The 19,219-nt window shown below is 47.0% G+C and overlaps 1 protein-coding gene across 5 annotated transcripts in view; it reads left to right on the top strand.

Annotated features, from left to right (window-relative positions):
- Window positions 1-19,219, top strand: part of DLGAP5 (DLG associated protein 5) — an 827,616-nt gene that overhangs the window by 200,529 nt on the left and 607,868 nt on the right. For all 5 annotated transcript variants that reach the window (XM_069637597.1, XM_069637599.1, XM_069637595.1 and 2 more), the window contains exon 7: window positions 16,599-16,660. In XM_069637597.1, coding sequence (XP_069493698.1) covers window positions 16,599-16,660 — 62 coding nt within the window. The remainder of the gene's footprint in view (window positions 1-16,598; window positions 16,661-19,219) is intronic.

Here is a 19,219-nt window from a genome sequence, read left to right as displayed (position 1 = left end):
CGCATAGAAGAATGCCAAAGTAAGATTGGGGCTAAAAGCAGCGCGCGTGTAGCAAAACGAAGGAACTGTGAGCCCGTATTGTTGTAGTAGGCGCGAGCCTGATGTCTGCAGAGGTCTAGAGGAAAGCACCCTCATACGATCCCGTACATCGGTAATGTGCCAGAAGGGGCAGAGACTGTTAGTAATTAAGCGCAGTTCCACAGGAGGTCGCTGGTGCCAGCGCGTCGTTATTTTTAGTCCACAATGTTTTCAAATGATGCCTGAAATGCATCTTTAATGCGGGGCGCAGCTGATTTACATAACAGATCATTTTTTCCTCAGTCATGCGCGTGCAAGGAAATAACCTCTTCATGCAGGTCTAGGGTGACATGAATGATGGATGAGAAGTCGTAGGCAGAGCAGTGGTAAGGTGAGCGTAAATAACTAAAGTGAATGGGGAAAAGACAGTTACTAGCGCTTTGCAGAAAATGGAAACCAGAAAAATTTAAGAATTGCAGGTTCACCTCAAGTGTTACATTTAAAAGCAGGAACAGTGTTTAAATAAATTAAAGATGTTTGATAGTATCACATCTTAAACAAGAAGTGAGTTTTTGGAAGTTCTTTCCGACTAAGGAAGTTTAAAAGCAACAGATTAGATTGCTCAAACATGCATTTTGAAGTCTGCACCAATTTAAAAATTCAAGACTTCACAGTTCGCAGAAGCAAGTTGCATTTAAAGGACATATTCACAGAACTTTGAACCTCCAGGTTTGGGGCGGAGGTAGTCTGGTAACCAGGGAAGGTGGTGTTAGGCACGATTGTATGCAGTATGGGAACACAACCACCCTGACTACAGGTAATCGGAAACCCAACCTTTGGTATAAGCTTGTACTACACCTGTTGGTAGCGTGTTGAGCAGCCAGGCTTATCTCAAGAGGGGTCAGTGTGAGCTGTAGGGGACTTGCGCACCGAGTCACAGTGAGAAGTGTTCAAATAAACTCTTACCCACAAGGTTTCTTGAATAAACATTTTATTTATTTCAGTTAGAATAAGCCTTCCTCAGACGGGAGAAATATAATAACGCACAAATGCACTCCAATACTGTACACACTTAGTTTATAAATAAGTTAAAAACCCCTTTTGGGATGGCCCACAGACACAACCTATACGCTCAAGTGACTTCAATAGCTAGGGTGCTGGGGATATTAATCTTACCGTTGGCATTTAGAACACTTAGAAGTTGGTAAAAGGAAAAGGTGATTGGAATAAACAAGAGACCACAAATATTCTTAAGCAGGTAAATCCTTTTGCATCCTCTAAGCAGAGACATTCAGTGTAATAGGCTAAGCCAAAGTCAATGGGCAAAAGTCTTAAATAGGATGAAGCACCTTTGGAAGGTTAGTAGAAAAAGCCTTTGCACAATGTTTTAGAAGGCTTTGAAGAAAGGAAGAATCAAATGTAGGGACACAAGCCGTTAGACTTGTGACTAGTAGAAGATGCAAGCAACTCTACAGCAAGAGGCAAGATCTGACTTTTTACAGTACCTTTTTGTATTGAAGAACCAGTGTAGCATATGACTTCTTTCCCTGAGCAGCTCTGCAGATCTTACTGGTCCTGGGCATCTGTCGTGGGGACAAGAGGACTTCTGGGGACTCCTGCACTGCAATTGGGCGGTCACCGCTCGCAACTGGCAATCTTCAAATCCGTGGCTGTTCGGTATTTCGGCTCCTCGTGTCTACCACAAATAGCAACACCGCAGTGCCTGGCTGTCGAGATGGGCTTGACTTGCTTCTGGGGTCCCGCACTCTGTTGGGGCGGGGCTCAGGCTTGGCCAGTACTGCTTCCTGGGAGTCCGGATGATCTTCCTGGAGCTCTAGGCCAGCTTAACAGCAACACACACAATCTGGTGTTCCCCTCCGAGGCTATATGGTTTCCAGCAGCAACTCTGTGGAAATTCAACTAGCTCCGAGAAGGATGTCCAGGTGGCTTACTTTGGAGGTGATTGGTCCCACCAGCTCAAGGTGAGAAGTCGTCCTTGCAGGGGCTTCTCCGTCGATACAAATTTTGGAGTTTCAGCACATCAGCAGGGCTTCACCAGGCGACCCAATGGTCCAGGAGTTGCAACAGGCGTTCTCTTCAAGTTGTTCTTCCGTCCAGTGGTCGACTCTGCTTTCCAAGCCAAAAGCCTCGCCTTTTATTCAGTTCTCTCCCATTCATTGCAGGGTGGCTGTCCTTGCTGGACAGTCAGCCGGCCAATCAGTACAGAGTGCATTTAGGTCTCCTTGGAGACTAAGCACTGTGTGTTTCGGGCACAGCCCGGACTTCCTGCCCACCCCAGACACCCTGGAGCCAGAGGTGGGCTTCACTCGTGGATCCCGCCAAAGGCAAAGCCAACAATGTGACCAAACCTGGTTTCGCACGCAGAGTAAATCTCAATAAGGACCTTTCCACAAAGAAATGGCGAAAAAAAGACAGGGCCATTTTGACAAAAATGGCACCCTTGGGTGCTTTTTACTGCAGCTGCGAGCTCAGCCCGCGGTAAGTGCACACCACGGTAGTTAAAACAAAACTACTGCCACCAGCCATTTAGTGAGGAAAGGGTAACACAAAATTGTTACATGAGAAGCTAGACAAAGGGGATACTAGGTAACCCCTCCAGCACCCTATTGTAAGATGGTGTGTGCTGGGTCTAGAAAGTTACAAATGTAAGTAAAGTCAATTTCACTTTGCTGCTCTGGGAAACAGTAGTTTATCCCATAGAAGTTATTTAAACCTTTATGAAATCTGGGAGACTTCCCTGAGCCACTGCACTGAAGGTGCTTTGCGACACAATGTAAAAGATGCCTATGGAGTTTGTCAGACTCCACAACCAAAAGAAAGTGTTCAGAAATCCCATTAAAATAGAGGAGAGAGCGGGGAAAAAAATCAAGTCCTCAAAATCCAGCAAAGTTGCTGGGAGTCTCTAAGGTGGAGGGAATTAGCACATTTTTGAGAATTCTCCCCAATGGGTGAACATTTTGAGGTTGTCATTTTAAAATGTTTGTAACCATAACCTGTATTTGTTTGCAGGTTCCTGGGAGTCGTAAGGTTGAGTGAGAAAATCGGATGGACTCTATTTTTTATTTTATCCACTTACCCTTTCCACCGGCCTGGTCATTACAGCAATTGTAATTGACCGGTTTAGGGGGTCTGGAGGACTCATCTGCTCCTGCAGGGTTTTGAAAGCTGGGACCTGATGGAGACGTTGGGAATGACCGACGAGTCCGTCCAAAACAGTTTGGGACCCTGGGGCATGCCGACATACATGCAACCGAGTGACTGAATGGTATGAGATTGCTAATATGGACAATACTAATGGTCTTAATGCAGAAAAAACAATACCAGTTCAATACTCAATAAGAATAGTTTAATGCAGACAAGACAAAGTGCAGCAGCGAAACCTGAGCAAGTAGACTCCTGATATGCCAATGTGGGGGAAGCTGAAGCAAGTGTTGCCACAGGCAAATATGCCAAGCACTTCAGGGTATATGCTCCTGTGATATAGTGAACGGTGATGTCCTGGCAGGCGAGTTTATAAGGTAGCTGACATTGTGGGAAGATACCTGGCAGAGGAATATACCAGGGGTTCTCCAGCATGGGATCTGGCATGGATTCACATGCTCTTGAAAATTCCTTGTTGTAAGGCTGGGAATCCTTGGTAAAGTTCATTTTAAAACTGCATTTCTCATTTAAATCAATCACTGTCTTGGGTCATACTGCCACATTGAGTCCTCTCTCTAAGCTCCACCACTAGTGGCCATCTTCAGATTTTTACCACACGCTTGAGTGTTGGGAGTCCTTGATGCTCTCCGAACTATTTTCGTGTTCTTTATACAAAAGATTTTGCATAAATATCTTCGCACGGAGGCCAGAGGCGGCGATCTGTTAACGGCAAAGAACTTCATCCACCATGGTAACCTTATCCAAGCTTCGAGAAGGCCCAGCCTTTGGCCTACTTCACGCCTTTTCAACCATGAGTGAAGAGAAGGAAAGCCGAAGCCGCCTCAAACTCTGGCGAAGTGTGGATTAAGGTACGTGTTTGTGGAAGATCGGAGTCATAAATGCTTATTGCCTGCATCCAGACCATGAGGAAGGCTGCGAGGTATGCAGTGTTTTCTTGCAGAAAACCAAGAAAGCCTGGTACAGCTGTCAATGTGGCTCAAGTCAAGCAAGTCAATCTGTTGGGTACTTCCACTCGTTTTTTGTTAATGGCGGACCAGACTCGATTGTGGAAGAGACAAAACCTCTATCTGTAGGAGAATGGTTGTGCCTCCCAAGTCAAAAAGTGCATTAATGAGCCTACACCATCTTAATTATGAAGCGGTTTGCTGCTATTTGTGCACACAGCTAGAGGGAGAAAAATATCAGTCACTCGTTTATTTAGAAAGACTGTTTGTACAATATTAAAAGCCGCTGAAGTCAGCAAAACAGATCTAGATCACAGCATGCTATGTAATGCACAATTCTTTACATAAACACTTTGGTTGTTGAAATGTGAGTGGGGGTTAGTATATGGTGACTTTGTACATTACTTTTGAACATGTAATGGAGCATTGAATTAGGAGAACAGAAGTCTATACTGCAATATTGGTTTTGTGACTACAGCAGTTTTTTTAGGTTTGCATGTCTCAGTAGCTTGACTGTTTAGTGTCTTTATTGTGGGAGCATGGAAAACCGTAGTTGGGTTTTTCTCTCAAGTCCACACATGTTTCAGCTCTTTTACTCCTGATACTTGTGCCCACGTGTTCACGTAGTTCGTGGTTGGAGCCATCTTCAGGACTTATAATTTTATTTCAAGGTGAGTCAGTTGAGAACCCCACTGCTTACATTTCCTATAATATGAAAACATTGCATCAGTATTGAATCGTGCCAAAACATCTTGTATAAAAGATCATTGTGGTGCGCGTGATGCCCTCTGAGAAATTGAATAATGAAAACTGTGTTCTAATTTCCATTAAGGCAGGTGGCATAGGGATATTTGTGTTAATTCTTTTCCAGTCTGGGTACTTGGTTAAGCCCAATTTCTTCTCAAGGGTGCACTTGCTTCCCTCTATGGAGACACACACATATAAAGACCTCATGTGTTATGACTTGTTACTAGTAGTCTAAATGTTTTCGTCTTGATGGTAGCTCGAGGTGTTAATCGCCAACCTAATTTGTTTCTTACAGAATTATTTATTTTCCTTGTCAGCCCAAGTGGGACTGGAAAACGCATGGAGAGTTCCTTAGTGCATTCTAATGCGTGATTGGATTTTTAAAGGATACAGGAACATGGATCTTGGCATTAGTTTTCTGTGTAGTTTTAATCCTAATGCTTGATTAGATCTGCAAAAAATGTGTTGCGCTTTCCTTTGTCTTTTTTTTCTTCTCATACCTGGTATTCTTATGTGGGTTGGCATTTATCATTTATACAAACCTTTTTTAATTTAATACCAGGATAAAGCTAGCAAGGGTTGCTTCAGACCTGTATATAGGCGGGGGGGGGGGGGGGATTTCCTTTTTTCAATAAATGGCTGAGTTACTGGAAGAATGTTAAATTAATGTTGTGACGGGCGAGGGGCCATCTGTCTTGACCTGCTTCAAAAAGGCCAGTAGAAGGGCAGTAGTGGATTACCTCTGTCAATGATTAGGCCTTGGGGGGGACTGGTTTCACGTTTGTTTCACTGGACACTGCAGTGCTTTCTGCGCGTCATCTCTGTGCTACTGTTTACATAAAGCGGAACCAAGCCTCGTAGTGAAAGTGAGTCTTGGTTGCCATGGCGGGGTGCCATCTTGGGTGAGTGAAGCAAGTTGCTTTCACTTTACTGTGCGATCATGTGCCCAACACTCGCGGAGCATTGTCAAGCAAAATGATTAAGTGACAACAACTACTAGGCAGTAGATGTCTCATCAGTGTCACACAAGTAGCATATTACAAAGGCGGATGCATGGCCTTTGCTGGATCTTTGTCATGTTGCCCAGGGGCCATGACAAACTGTAGAATATTATGTGACATGTTCTCAGAGTACTGGGTGGGGTGACAAATCCTTGTTTGGTGTGGGTGCTGGCAGTTATTGGTAGTCCAACATCTAGTGATTTAGATAATTTATTGACAGTTCAGTCTTGAGTTATTGTTGTACATGGTATTTTATTTGTTCAGATACAACATAACAATTCTGGCATCCTATGCCATATGTGGTGAAACAAAAAAGCTGGACACGCCTTTTCGACCGTAGTCCTTATCAAGGCAAAAAAGATGGTCGAGCAGGCTCGTGACTGGACTGTAACCATACGGTTTGGACGTTACTAACCAGACAGATGAGCCAATAAGCCTCAACCCAGTACCCTAGTCAGAGTGAACTGCCTACCTGCTCCATCACGAGCCCGCTCGACCATCTTTTTTGCCTTGCTAAAGACTACGGTCGAAATGAGTGTCCGGCTTTTTTGTTTCACTACATATGGCACAAGATGCCAGAATTATGTTTTATCTGAACAAATAAAATACCATGTACAAAAATAACTCCAGACTGAACTGTCAATAAATTATCGAAAGCACTAGATATTGGACTACCAAGAACTGCCAGCGCCCACACCAAACAAGGATTTGTCACCCCACCAAGTACCAAACCTCTCGGGAACCCTGGAGTTTAGTTTCCAGACAAACCATGTGCCAGGCTACAGGCAAAATCCTTATTGCAGACTGAACGTGTGCGCAGTGGACCGGCTGTCCCAACACACAACTCCAAACCCTTTGAAACTGTTCTCGTAAGAGGTTGCCTGGCTACTGTCAAGTAGTTGGAAGGATTGGTCCATTGCATGTGTGGCTAACACTGGAGGTTCTACACAGCGTGTGGGCTGCTACTGAAGGTGTCTACTTACTGATTGAGGACAAAAGGCTGTGGTGGACGAACAGAGGCATGTCTAGTCTTAGTATCGCCAGCCTGTCATGCATGAATAGCCCCCATTCAATGCTTGTGTTTAGGCTGGCTGTGGTTGACATTGAGCTTAAAGAACCATTTTTGCTCTTCTCTTCTCGATTGGACATCTCCACCTATTGGCGGAGATGGACATAAATGGAAATTATTTTCTGTGTGGTGCTGGATTCGGAAGATTACCCCTCTGCCTATCACGGCTTTGCAACTTATTTTATACTTTATTTCCTTGGCCAAAGCTGGACTGGCTCACGCCTTGATCGAGGTGCATTTTGCCGCCATATCCAGGTACACTAGGTCCCTGGGCAGACCACATGTGTGGTCTCCCAGGCTTGTCAAGGCGTTGATCAAGGGACTCTTCAGGGCTCCGGGTTTGGAGCTCAATGTTGTGCTGACTAAACTGATGGGAGAGCCCTTCAAACCTCGGCATCAGGCACCACTCAAGTTTCTCTTGTGGAAAACTGCTTTCCTCGTGGTGATCACCTCGGCCAGACGGGTCAGAGATTCATGCCCTGTCTTACAAGCAGCCTTACTTGTCTTTCCACACTTAAAATGTGGTACTGCGTACACACCCAACCTTTCATGCCAAAGGTGCTGTCGGAATTCCACCTCAACTAACATTTGGTGTTCACTGTCTTCTCGACTTTGTCACCAGCGGTAAGGGCTTTGCATTTGGTAATTGCTGCTCGTTCTACATGACGCTGTTGGGCATAATTTGGAGCAGTACCCTTAGAGGGGGGCACTACAAAAACCGTGACCACCTGGCAATAGGAACCCAGCCTTTGGTTTAAATCTGTACTACACAGGTTCGTGGTGTGGCTGATCAGCCAGGCTTCTCAAGAGGGATTAATGTGAGCAGTAGGGGAGTTGGAGATTCACAGTGACAAGTATTCAAATAAACACTTGCACTCAAGGTTTCTTGATTAAACCATTATTAATGTATTGAACAGTCAGTTATATAAGCCTTCTTCAGAAGGGGCTATATGTATATACACTCCAACAAACGCACTTAGTTTCTCTAAATCAGCAAGTACCCGTTTGGGATGGCACACATACTTCCTACACGCTCAATTGACTTAAAGAACTAGGGCAAGAACTAGGACACTGGACATTAATATATCACTGGTACATTTAGAGCAATACTTAGATTGGTGTCAAAGAAAAAGGTTATTAGACTAAAACGAGAGATCACACAATTATCATTTGAAACCCCTAATGCAAAGTCAGTTAACCCCTTCCAGGGAGCAAGGCCAGCTAATGTCAATTGGGCTAAAATCTAGGTGAGCTGAAGCACTTCTTGCAGGTAGGTAAAAGTCTTGCAAAATGTTTTAGAAGTCTTTGTAGCAAAGAAGAAATGTAGGGCCACAAGCTGTTAGGCTTGTGAGGGGTAGAAGATGCAAGTAACTCACCAGAAGCAACCAAGACAAGTCTCAACTGAGAACAAGTAAGGCTACACAGGAAGAGGTAAGTTCTCTTGGACTGTACAGTACCTTTGGTTAGAAGAAATGGTTTCAGCGGGCTTCTGTTCCTGTGCAGCTCTTCAGATCCTGGGCCTCAGTTGTGGGGACGAGAGGGAGGACTTCTGGGGACTTCTGCACTGCAAGGGGACGGTCGGCAGAAGCAATGGTCAAACATCAATTAATTGGCACTTCGCGGTTTCAGCTCCTTGCGTTTTATGCAAATGGCACCCCCACGGTTCTCGGATACCACTTCGGACTTTCCTCGAATCTGGGGTACAGCACTCTGAGGTGGCTCAAGCTTGGTCAGTCCTTCCTGGGAGTCCGGAGGATCTTCCTGGAGCTCAGGTCAGACTTGAAAGCATCACACTAATCTGGTGTTCCTCTCCCTGGCACTTCCACTTCCAGCAGCAGTGGAAGTACAGCCATCTTCAAGAGGCTGTCCAGACGGACTTACTTTGGAGTAGTTTGCTCCCACCAACTAAAGGGGAGAAGTCGTTATTGCAGGGTTTCTCTAGTCTAGGTGAATTCGGAGCGTCGGCACAGCAGCAGGGCTTCACTGGGCAAACCAATGGTCCAGGAGTTGCAGCAGGCGCCTCTTCCAAGTTCTTCTTCGGATTCCTTCGTTCAGTGGTAGACTGTCTTCCAATCAAAAGGCTTGACCTTTTTATGCAGGTTTCTCCCATTCATTCGCAGCCAAGCTGTCAATCACACAGCAGGGAGGCTGTCCTACAAGGCCAGCCAATCACCTTTTGGGTGCATTCCTGCAATAAAGGCGATTAAGCACATGGAGTGTCGGGCTCCTCCCTCCCTGCTAGACACGTTGGAGCCAGAGGTGGGCTTCACTCGTGAATCCTGCCAAAGACCAAACAAAGGCACCAAATCTGGTTTGGCATGCAGAGTAAATCTCAAGAAGGACCTTTCCACCAAGAAATGGTGAAAAAAGACTACCAGGGCCATTTTGACGAAATGGGCACCCATGGGTGGTTTACTGCAGCTGCAATTGCAGCCCGCGGTAGAAACACACAATGGTAGGAAAAAGTAAACCACTGCCACCAGCCATTAATTGTAGAAAGGGTAACATACAAATGTTACATGAGCAACTAGACGAAGGGGTTACTAGGTAACCCCTCCAGATGGTGTGTGCTGGGTCTAGAAAGTTACAAATGTAAGTAAAGTCCATTTCACTTTACTGCTCTGGGAAACAGTAGTTTATCCCAGAGAAGGTATTTAAACCTTGGGAAATCTGGAAGACTTCTGTCACTGCACTGAAGGTGCTGTGCGGCACAATGTAAAAGATGATGCCTATAGAGTTTGACTCCATAACCAAAAACGGTGTACAAAATCACATTAAAATGCATGAGAGTGGGAAAAAGTGTCTCGCGCTCTCCAGGTAAAAATCAAGTCCTCAAAATCGAGCAAAGTTGCGGAGGGTTCTCTAAAATAGAGGGAATTGGCACATTTCTGAGAATTCTCCCCAACACTGAGCTGCAATCCTATAAAGAATACCAGCAAATCAACTGAGGGAGTCTGAAAAATACCACTCCCAAAAACCATCCCATGGTCGCAACCGCCTCATTGAAAGGCAAGATTTCCCTAAAGTAGCTGTTCTGCCCTTTCACATTCAGATGTATCACAGATTAATTTGTACAATCAAGCATTGTAGGGTTCATTCTAGAAATCGAGTTGTGTGCCTTCACTGCATAATGTTTGAATAAAAAGTTGTGCTAGTAACCAGTACTCAAGGTGGGAGTATTTTACTCTCTATTTTTAAACTTTGAGTAAATGTTATTTTAAGAGTAAAATGTATGTGACAGCCAGCCGCGTGCAAAAACTGTACAGAAATCAATACTATGTGGCAGCTTTTTGCCTTGTGACTGAATACACCTTTCATTGATTCTCCAAGGTCTGGCCATTTGATCTCTCCTGTATGTATTTACATTTTGAAAACACAAAACCTAGACAATTGCATAGTAAAACAAGCATGAATTGTTTTGTATTTTCAATAGCTTAATTTTCTTTTAATTAATGGAAGTACTCATTTGCTGTAGTTATTACTACCTAATGGTATTCCAATGATATAATACAACAGTGCAGAGAGGCAAGGACCCTGATATGATAATTTATAATGTGCTTAATACCCAGAGGTTTCCACCTGGGGAATCGAACCTGTTTTGCTATGTGTCGTCTTACTTCCACGGCGCGCATGTTGCTCCTGAGCTATCCTTCCAAGACAGTGAAATTCTATATCTAATTTCATGGACAAATGGTAATTTATATAGCACTTTTGGCAAAGCGCTGTACATAGAACATATTTATCACAATTATCAACAAATCGAAGTTGGTACTCCTTTATCGACCATGAAAGGGTGAGTTGGCCTTGCCGGGATTCGAACGTGCAACCTACAGATCCTGCACATCGTAGCAATGAGTGCTCAACCAGCTGAGCTATCTTATTGGCTAACATCCTTCAGATGTCGGTTAACAGTATTGACTGAGGTATAATCAATGCCTAGATGTTGGACAAACCATGTATGGAGCGCTACATAAATCCTCCGAGGCGCAGTGTTGAGGGACCGGAAGGTTCTCGTACCGGGTCTACACCCGAGGGGCTACGCCCTTTTACCGGCACAATGGCCGAGGGGCTATGCCCCAACACCAGCAGTACATCCGAGGGGCTATGCCCTAATACCGGCAATACGTCTGAGGGGGCGCCTAAACGCAGCTCTACTGACCCAGTGTCAAGGGTGTTACACCTACCGGGCTGAGGCCCGAGGAGCAGGGTAGGCCTTGTGATCCACACGCAGGAGTCTTGGACGAGGCCGGGCCCAGCGGGCTGAGCAACACGTCACAGGCACGTGGCAGGCAGCTTGACAAAATGGCCGCCGCGCCAGAAATAGGCCTCCGTCCGCCATTCCAAGAATTCAGTGAAGAACGAGTGTCGAGGTGGGACTGTCCTCAACCTGGTACGTGGCCTACAGTCTACCCTTCATTTGCACAGGGCAACTTTCCTTTGCGTCCATATGGACAGGTATGAAGTGGCTCTAGCAACCCCCCACTACCCTGTCAGTACCCCCTGCCACCTCTGGCCTGTGAGAAGGTGCTCTTCGAAAAGTTTCTCGGCCTCATGAGGTCTCCTCAGATGGGGGTTATCAAAGACGCCATGATAACGGCACCACAAACTCCTCCATCGGGGCCCCAGTGAAGCCTCAGCCTCTGGCACCATCTCCTCCACAAGATCCTCAGGATACAGACGAGGTGGAGGATCCGGACACGCCATCCTCAGCCAGGGCCTTCCATGAACATCTGGCTGACCTGGCGGAGTACCTGGGCCTCCCCAACCTGAGGTCGAACAGCCGTCAGAGGGGGTTCTGGTGGAAGTCCTCACGAGATGCCCCTCTGCCAACACAGCGATTGCACTGCAAACTGATGTAGTCTCCCTGGCCAAGAAGGGTTGGTTCAAGCCCCACTCGGTCCAGCCGGTCAACCGATGCCTGGATGCCAAGTACAGGCAGAAGGACGTGGATACGCTCTTGCCCCATCCTCAGCCACACTCCTTGGTGATTGCTGCGGCATCACTATACTCCAAGCCTCAGTTGTCCTCAGCCACCTCCTCTGCGGTGCTGCTAGGCAAGGAGAAGATCTTGGAAGCGTACAGCAAGAAGATCTACTCAAATGCCCCCTTACACCTGCGTCGGGCCAAAGCAGAGGACATGCTGGCTGCTGCCAACCAACGGGTATGGTGGGAAATCGATACCTCAGGCCGTGCCATCTGCATTGCCACGGACATGAGAGCAGCCTGGCTCCGGGCAACGAAATTCAACTGGATGTCCAGGAGTGCATTCTAGATCTACCGTACTAGTGGGGGGAGCTGGGGGGGTGGGGGGGAGGGGAGGTGGGACGGGGGAGTTCCCCTCTACGGATGAAGAGCTGGACAAGAACAGCTCACAAACGGCAATCTTCATTCTTACAAAGACCACGCCCAAATCGTACATCTAATCTCAGCAGTGCTCGGAAAAGGGTCGTATATATGGAGGGTTCTGCGGCTTCCAGGAACGCAGATCCAGGCAGCCAGACCACTCGCCGTCTCAGAACCGGTGCAAACAAAAGGGGTGGGGGGGGGAGGGGAGTAAGGGCTTTTTCCATCTCACCACCCATCCCCCCCCCCCCTCTGCAGCGTCTGACTCAGAGGGAAAGGTGTGACACGCCCCGGTGGGGGGCAGGCTTGCTCTCCATGCACAATTCTGGCACCAGATTTTTCAGACCTCCTGGATCCTCTCCGTAGTATCCACAGGGGTACCGCTTTCCTATCCCAGCCTCTCCTCCGACAAGTTGGGACAGCAACTCTTTTTCGTAGAGAGCCAGGCAGTGGAGGAAGTCCCAGCCTCCCTGCAAGGCTTTGGCTTCTACTCCAGGATTTTCGCCATTCAGAAGAACCAAGCGGGCCTGAGTTGTGCTGGACCTTTCCACCCTCAACCTCTCCCTACCCCTGTAAAAATTAAAGATGGTTACGCCAGCTTTTATAGCGGAGACATTGGACAAGGGAAACTGGATGTGCTCCCTGGACCTAAAGGACGTGTACCTACACGTCCCTTTTTGGCAGCACAATCGATCTTACCTATGGTTCAGGATCATGGGCTACCATTTCCAATACAAAGTCCTTCCATTTGGCCTCATCTCGGCCCCCAGGGTCTTTACCAGACTTGTGAACGCTGTGGAGGCCCTCAAAGCGCAGGGCGTCCAAATCTACCCATACCTCGATGACTGGCTCGTCAGGGCTACATTCCCGGTAGCGGTTCGCCACTCTTCCCAAGCCCTTATGAACACACTGCACGACCTGGGCTTCTCGCTCAACCTCAAGAAGTCACAGCTGCACCCTTTGCAGACTGACATTCCTGGGACTCATTTGGGACATGCGCTCCAAGGGTTTTTCCATCGGAAGACAAAATCTCGGCCATCAAGAGGGCCACCGCCCACTTCCTCAGCAGAGAAGTGACCTTGGCATGGTGGTACCAACATCTCCTGGGTCTACTGGTGGCGGTTCTGTTAGCCATGCCGCACACGAGACTTAGGATGAGAAGGATTCAGCAGCACTTCGCGGCCTCATCGAATCTGGAGCAGGGCTCGCAATACGAGATGATCAACGTTCCTCCATTTCTCCACTTGGACAGAACTTGGTCCATGAACTGCAACCTACAGAAGGGCAAGCCTTTTCGGCCGCCCTCTCTGCAGGCTACCATCAGCAGAGACTCCTCGCTCGAGGGCTGGGGTGCCACTCTGGACGATCTCTCGGTCCACGGCACCTGGACTCAACAGGAGCAGGAATACCACATCAATTGGTTGGAGCTGAACGCCATCTGGCTAGCGCTCAGAGCATTCCCACCACTTCTCAAAGGGAAGGTTGTCCTCATCCAGACAGACAACTCGACCAGCATGTACTAAATCAACCAGTAGGGAGGCACCAGTTCCCCTCCTTGGTGCAGGCTGGCGAACAGCATGTGGCAATGGGCCCTGGAAAACGACATGTACCTCTCGGCAGTCCACCTCCCAGGGGAATCCAACCTGGAGGCGCGGCAGGCTGGGAGCGGACAATTACGAGTGGCAGCTGAACGACCTCTTTATTCAGGAGATCTTCATCAGGTGGGGTCAAACCCACGTGGATATCTTTGCCATCTGGCACAAGAAGTGTCCCCAGTTCGCATCCTGGCAGGGTCAGGGCCCCGGCTCTCTGGGCGATGCATTTCACCTCAAGTGGACCAGCATGAAAGCCTACACCTTTCTGCCCACTCCCCTGATCCACAGGGTAATTTGCAAGATCAAGGATTCTCACCAACACATTTTGATAGCCCCATGGTGGCCCGGCCATGGTTTTTCGGAGCTACTCAGCCTCTCAGCGGTGCCCCGATACACCTTCCGATGGGCCCAGCACATCTTTTGGCGCAGCAGGGGGGAGGTTAAATCGTCCACCCTGCTCCAGGGCAACTAGCCCTCACAGCATGGTACCTGAGCAGGTAACGCTTCGCCACCTTAGCCTCTCACAGGCCAATCTGGAGATCATTCAGGGCGCCAGGAGCAAAGCCACCACGGCCCAGTACAAAAACGAATGGACTAAGTTCTGCCACTGGGCAGACTCCAAGGGAATTGACCCCCTGGCTTGCACTTTGGACGTGCTCTTCTTTTCAGCGCACCTTGCTCATTCTAGCATACAGGTGGACACCTGGCACACATACCTTGCAGCCATTGGGGGTTTACAGGAACCCGAAGGCATTTTTTCCTCCTCCAACCCTATCGTTAAACATCTGACGGATCTAGCTAGGCTCTACCCGCCCGTCAAGAGACCTCACCCTGTGTGGGACCTTAACATAGTCTTGGGCGCGCTGGCGCACAAACCATTTGAGCCAGTGGCATCTGTGGCTATCGGGCTAGTCACCATCAAGAAGGCCTTACTAGTCAGTCTTACCTTGGCTCGCAAAGTCAGCGAGATTCAGGCGCTGGTCGCCTCTGAACCAAATACCACCTTGCACAGGGACAAGGTAGTCATGCGGATGCACCCGGCATTTCTGCCCAAGGTTCCATACGCGTTCCACTTGAACGAGGAGATGGTCATCCCTACGTTCTTTCCCGATCCCAAGGACGAAGCACAGAGTGCTGCACTGCCAGGATGTCAGGCATGCCCTAAAATTCTACTTTAACAGGACCAAGGGCTTCTGCAAGTTGGACGCCCTGTTTGTCACTGTTGGAGGCTTGAGGCCAGTTTATCAGGCCTCTAAGGCTTCCATATCGCACTGGATGGTCTCTGCCATCAAGGAAGCGTACAAGGGTCAGCACAAGCCACTTCCAGCCAACATGCATGTCCACGCAGTTGGGGCCAAGGCAACGGCCATTGCATTCCAGCGCCATGTCCCTTAGCAAGTCATAAGCAGGGCGGCCTCTCCCTCAACTTTTTGTAAGCATTACTATTTGGATGCTGGATCTAGATCTGATGCGGCCTTCTGACAGGTGGTTCTCAAGAACCGGTTTGCTTAAGGAGATCTATTCTCCACCCTGGGGCTACATTCAGTTGTAATCGCCCGTACAGTATGGAGGAAAGGGGACGGGACATGAGAGTAATTATAAGATACTCACCATAATGACTAACGTACTTATGGTCCATAGTTCCCTTTCCTCCAAGAAACCTTGAGTTTACTTGAATACCTGTAACTGTGAATCTTTGTAACTCCACTACAGCTCACATTTCCCCTCTTGAGACAAGCCTGGCTGCTCAACACGCTACCAAAACTGTGGTACAAGCTTATACCAAAGGTTGGGTTGCCTATACCGGTAGTCAGTTGTTTGTAGTGTTCCCAGAGGGGACTGCATACAAACATTGCCTAACAATGGGGCATTCCAGAGAGGTTTGTAAAGGCTATCCCTGGACACTACTCCACATGCCTTCTACAAGCTTAGGTTCTTGAGTCCAGCACAACAGTAGATGCCCATTTCAGTCATACAAAATTGCATCACAATTTTTGGACCGATAATTAGTTCCCAAACACCCCTCCGTTCACAGATGCTTTATAATTTCCCAGAAGTATGTAGAAATTGAGAAAAAGGGATGGAAGAGTAAGTAACTCAACTTAGTGATAACTTTACTTTGCCTGTAGGGCTTTTCCACCTTATGCCTTCCCACCAGTCCTGCTTAGTTACCAAGACCATCTAGATAAAGCATCAGACGGTTGGGTGGTGACCTCTTGAGTTCTAATGCATCAATCTCTACTGCTTCCATCTGGCTTTAGTGCCATACTACCCCATTCCTTGGGACATCTCTAGATGTATAAAGGAAAGTTTAATATGCACCAAGCACAGTAATCCGTATGGTGAGTAACATTTTGTAACAGTCGCCAATGACCCAATCCTAGGTACTATTTTCCTCTTTAGTGTTTCTAGTAGACCTCTTTTAGCCCGTCCCCTAAGGTTGTTTGTGTGCGAGGGGATTGGTGGGGTTTGTTGGTTTTTACTTTGAAGTGTTTTTTTTGGTGCATGTAACTTTGTTTTAGTGGATTGTGGGAGCCGAATTATTCAAAAGTGCTCAAATATGCTAGTATAGGCAAATTTGCACTGCTCTTGAGAGCAATGTTGGAAAGAAGGTCCTCCTGGTATATTTGAACCATTTCCGCCAAAATATGCTCAGCTCTTCTGTTTGACTTTTTTCTCAATATTGTCCATCTTTCAGGCAACCACCACGATCGGAATACTGCACCAAAAGAGAAAAACAAAGTAGTCTCTTCCAAAGAGGTAATTTAACTTTCCAGAATATCATTTTCATTTTATCGGTAGCATGACTTTTGCCAGTTTTTTGCAGTTTTTCTTAAGGTCAGTTTATAAATGCTGTATTCAAACTTTATCTTTATTTCATTATGTAATCAATTCTATAAAGCGCAAATATTTTTACCCTCGCACAATACTTGGTATGTTCAATTCATTGTAATGTTGGTGTTGACTGAATTGCAACAGAGTAATAAAAGAATACTAACATTTCCAACGCTTGATTGCATATCTATTGTCTGATACATGGCAAGCCCTGACCTTAAGCATAGAAAACCGCAACAGTCTACCGAACCAGGGACAGTCCCTAATGGATTGAGGCACTAATATCAGGCTTTAAGATCCTAGCACAGCAGTTAGTCATACCCTAAATTTGAGCTCTCGTTTGCGGAATCTTGTTTCTAGTAGCGATGGCCATAGGAATGTAAAGTGCGACCTGCGTAATAAATTGGAACATCCGGCAATATAGTTGAAGAATAAGGGCACTTCATCTGACAGGATTTCAGTATTTTTCAAATTCATAAGATTACCTGTTAAACAAGGAAATTCACTATCAAAGGCATTGAATGTCATCCGTACCAATGTTGAAGAGAAGTCCCTATAATATATCGGGGATAGTTTGCGAAGTAATTTATGTCTAAATAAGTAATAAGGCTCAATGCAGCCGGAAGTGCTTAAGTCAAGTGCAGCATTTCACACGAGTCAGCTTCCTATGCAGCAAGGGGCAGCTACCTTACCCAGTTGCCCACTATGTGGAAGCCATATTCCACAGAGAAACCACTACCAGTTTAGCTACCTGACTTATAGATAGCATCATCTCTTGGACATGGCCAACTTTGGGGTACCCCTTCCTTAGGAGTCTTAAAGACTCTCACACAGCCACATTCTATCAGGCTTTGGATTAAGCCTATCGGGGAGAGAAATCTGGCAAAACCCAGAGAAGTCTGCAATAAGTAGAAGGGGAGGTGGGGTAGGGTTGTGAGGGGGCGGGGTAAAATGTGGGCGTTCTACTAACAATATACCATAGACATAAATGGGGACGGGGTCCTTTTAAGCTGGTAGCCTGAGGGACTGAGTATTGGGCAAGATTGTATGCAATACGCTTTGGGTGCACTACAACAACCCGGACCACCTGGCAATAGGAACCAAACCTTTTGGTATAAGCCTGTACTCAGAGGTTGGTAGCGTGTTGAGCAGCCAAGCTTATCTCAAGAGGGGTCAATGTGAACTGTAGGGGAGTTGCACAGGGATTCACAGTGACAAGTATTCAACTAAACACTAGACAAGGTTTCTTGAATAAACAATTATTAATTTATCAGTTAGGATAAGTCTTCAGAAGGGAGCAATATAACGGTAGCACTCAAATATACATCACATAATACACATTCTTAATATCTCTAAATCAATGAGTACCCTTTTGGGATGGCCCTCTGACACGACCTACACCCTCAGGTGACTACAGTAGCTAGGGTGCTGGGGACATTAATATATCACTGTTGCATTTAGAATCATTTAGGAGTAAGCCAAAGGAAAAGGTTATTGATAACAAACAAGAGACTACAAATATTCTTAAGCTGGAAAATACTTTCAGATCCCCTAATAAGGGTCATTCAGTAGAACAGGTAAAGCCAAAGGGCAAAAGTCATTTGCAGGTAAGTAAGAAAAGGCTTGGCACAATGTCTTGGAAGTCTTTGAAGAAAAAGGAATCGATGTAGGGCCACAAGCTGTTAGACTTGTGAGTAGAAGATACAAGCAACTCTACAACAAGAGGTAAGTTCTCTCAGACTTTTACAGTACCTTTGTATTGAAGAAAAAGCGCAGCAGATGACTTCGGTTCCTGTGCATCTCTGCAGACCTCGCTGTTCCTGGCCTCAGTCGTGGGGACAAAAGGAGGACTTCTGGGGGCTCCTGCACTGCAATGGGACGATCACCGCTTGCAACTGCCAATCTTAAAACAAGTGGCTGTTCAGTGTTTCAGCTCCTCGCGTCTACGCAAATAGCAACACCGCGTTTCCTGGCTGTCGAGATGGGCTTTCATTTATTCTGGGGTCCCACACTCTAAGGGGGCTCATGCTCGGTCAGTCCTCCTTCCTGGGTGTCTGGAGGATCTTCCTGGAGCTCTTGGCCAGTTTAGAAGCAACGCACACGATCTGCTGTTACTCTCCCTGGCGTTTCGGTTTCCAGCAGCAACTCTGTGGAAAGTCAACGAGCTCTGAGAGAATGTCCAGGTGGCATACTTTGGAGTTGCTTGGTCCCACCAACTCGAGGGGAGAAGTAATCCTCGCAGGGGCTTCTGTCAATACGAATTTGGAGTTTCAACAGAGCAGCAGTGCTTCACTGGGCAAACCAACGTTCCAAGAGTTTCAGCATGCGTTCTTCGGTTACTTCGTTCAGTGGTCGACTCTACCTTCCAAGCCAAAAGCCTTGCCTTTTATTCAGTTCTCTCCCATTCCTTCCGGCCTAGCTGTCAATCACCCAGCAGCGTGGCTGTCCTTGCCGGACAGTCAGCCGGCCAATCACTACAGAGTG

This window comes from Ambystoma mexicanum, chromosome 14 (genome assembly GCF_040938575.1).
Source record: "Ambystoma mexicanum isolate Mex_15411 chromosome 14, UKY_AmexF1_1, whole genome shotgun sequence".
Taxonomy (NCBI): Eukaryota; Metazoa; Chordata; class Amphibia; order Caudata; family Ambystomatidae; genus Ambystoma; species Ambystoma mexicanum.
Note: the sequence above shows the minus strand (reverse complement) of the source record. Positions and strands in the feature narration are given on the sequence as shown.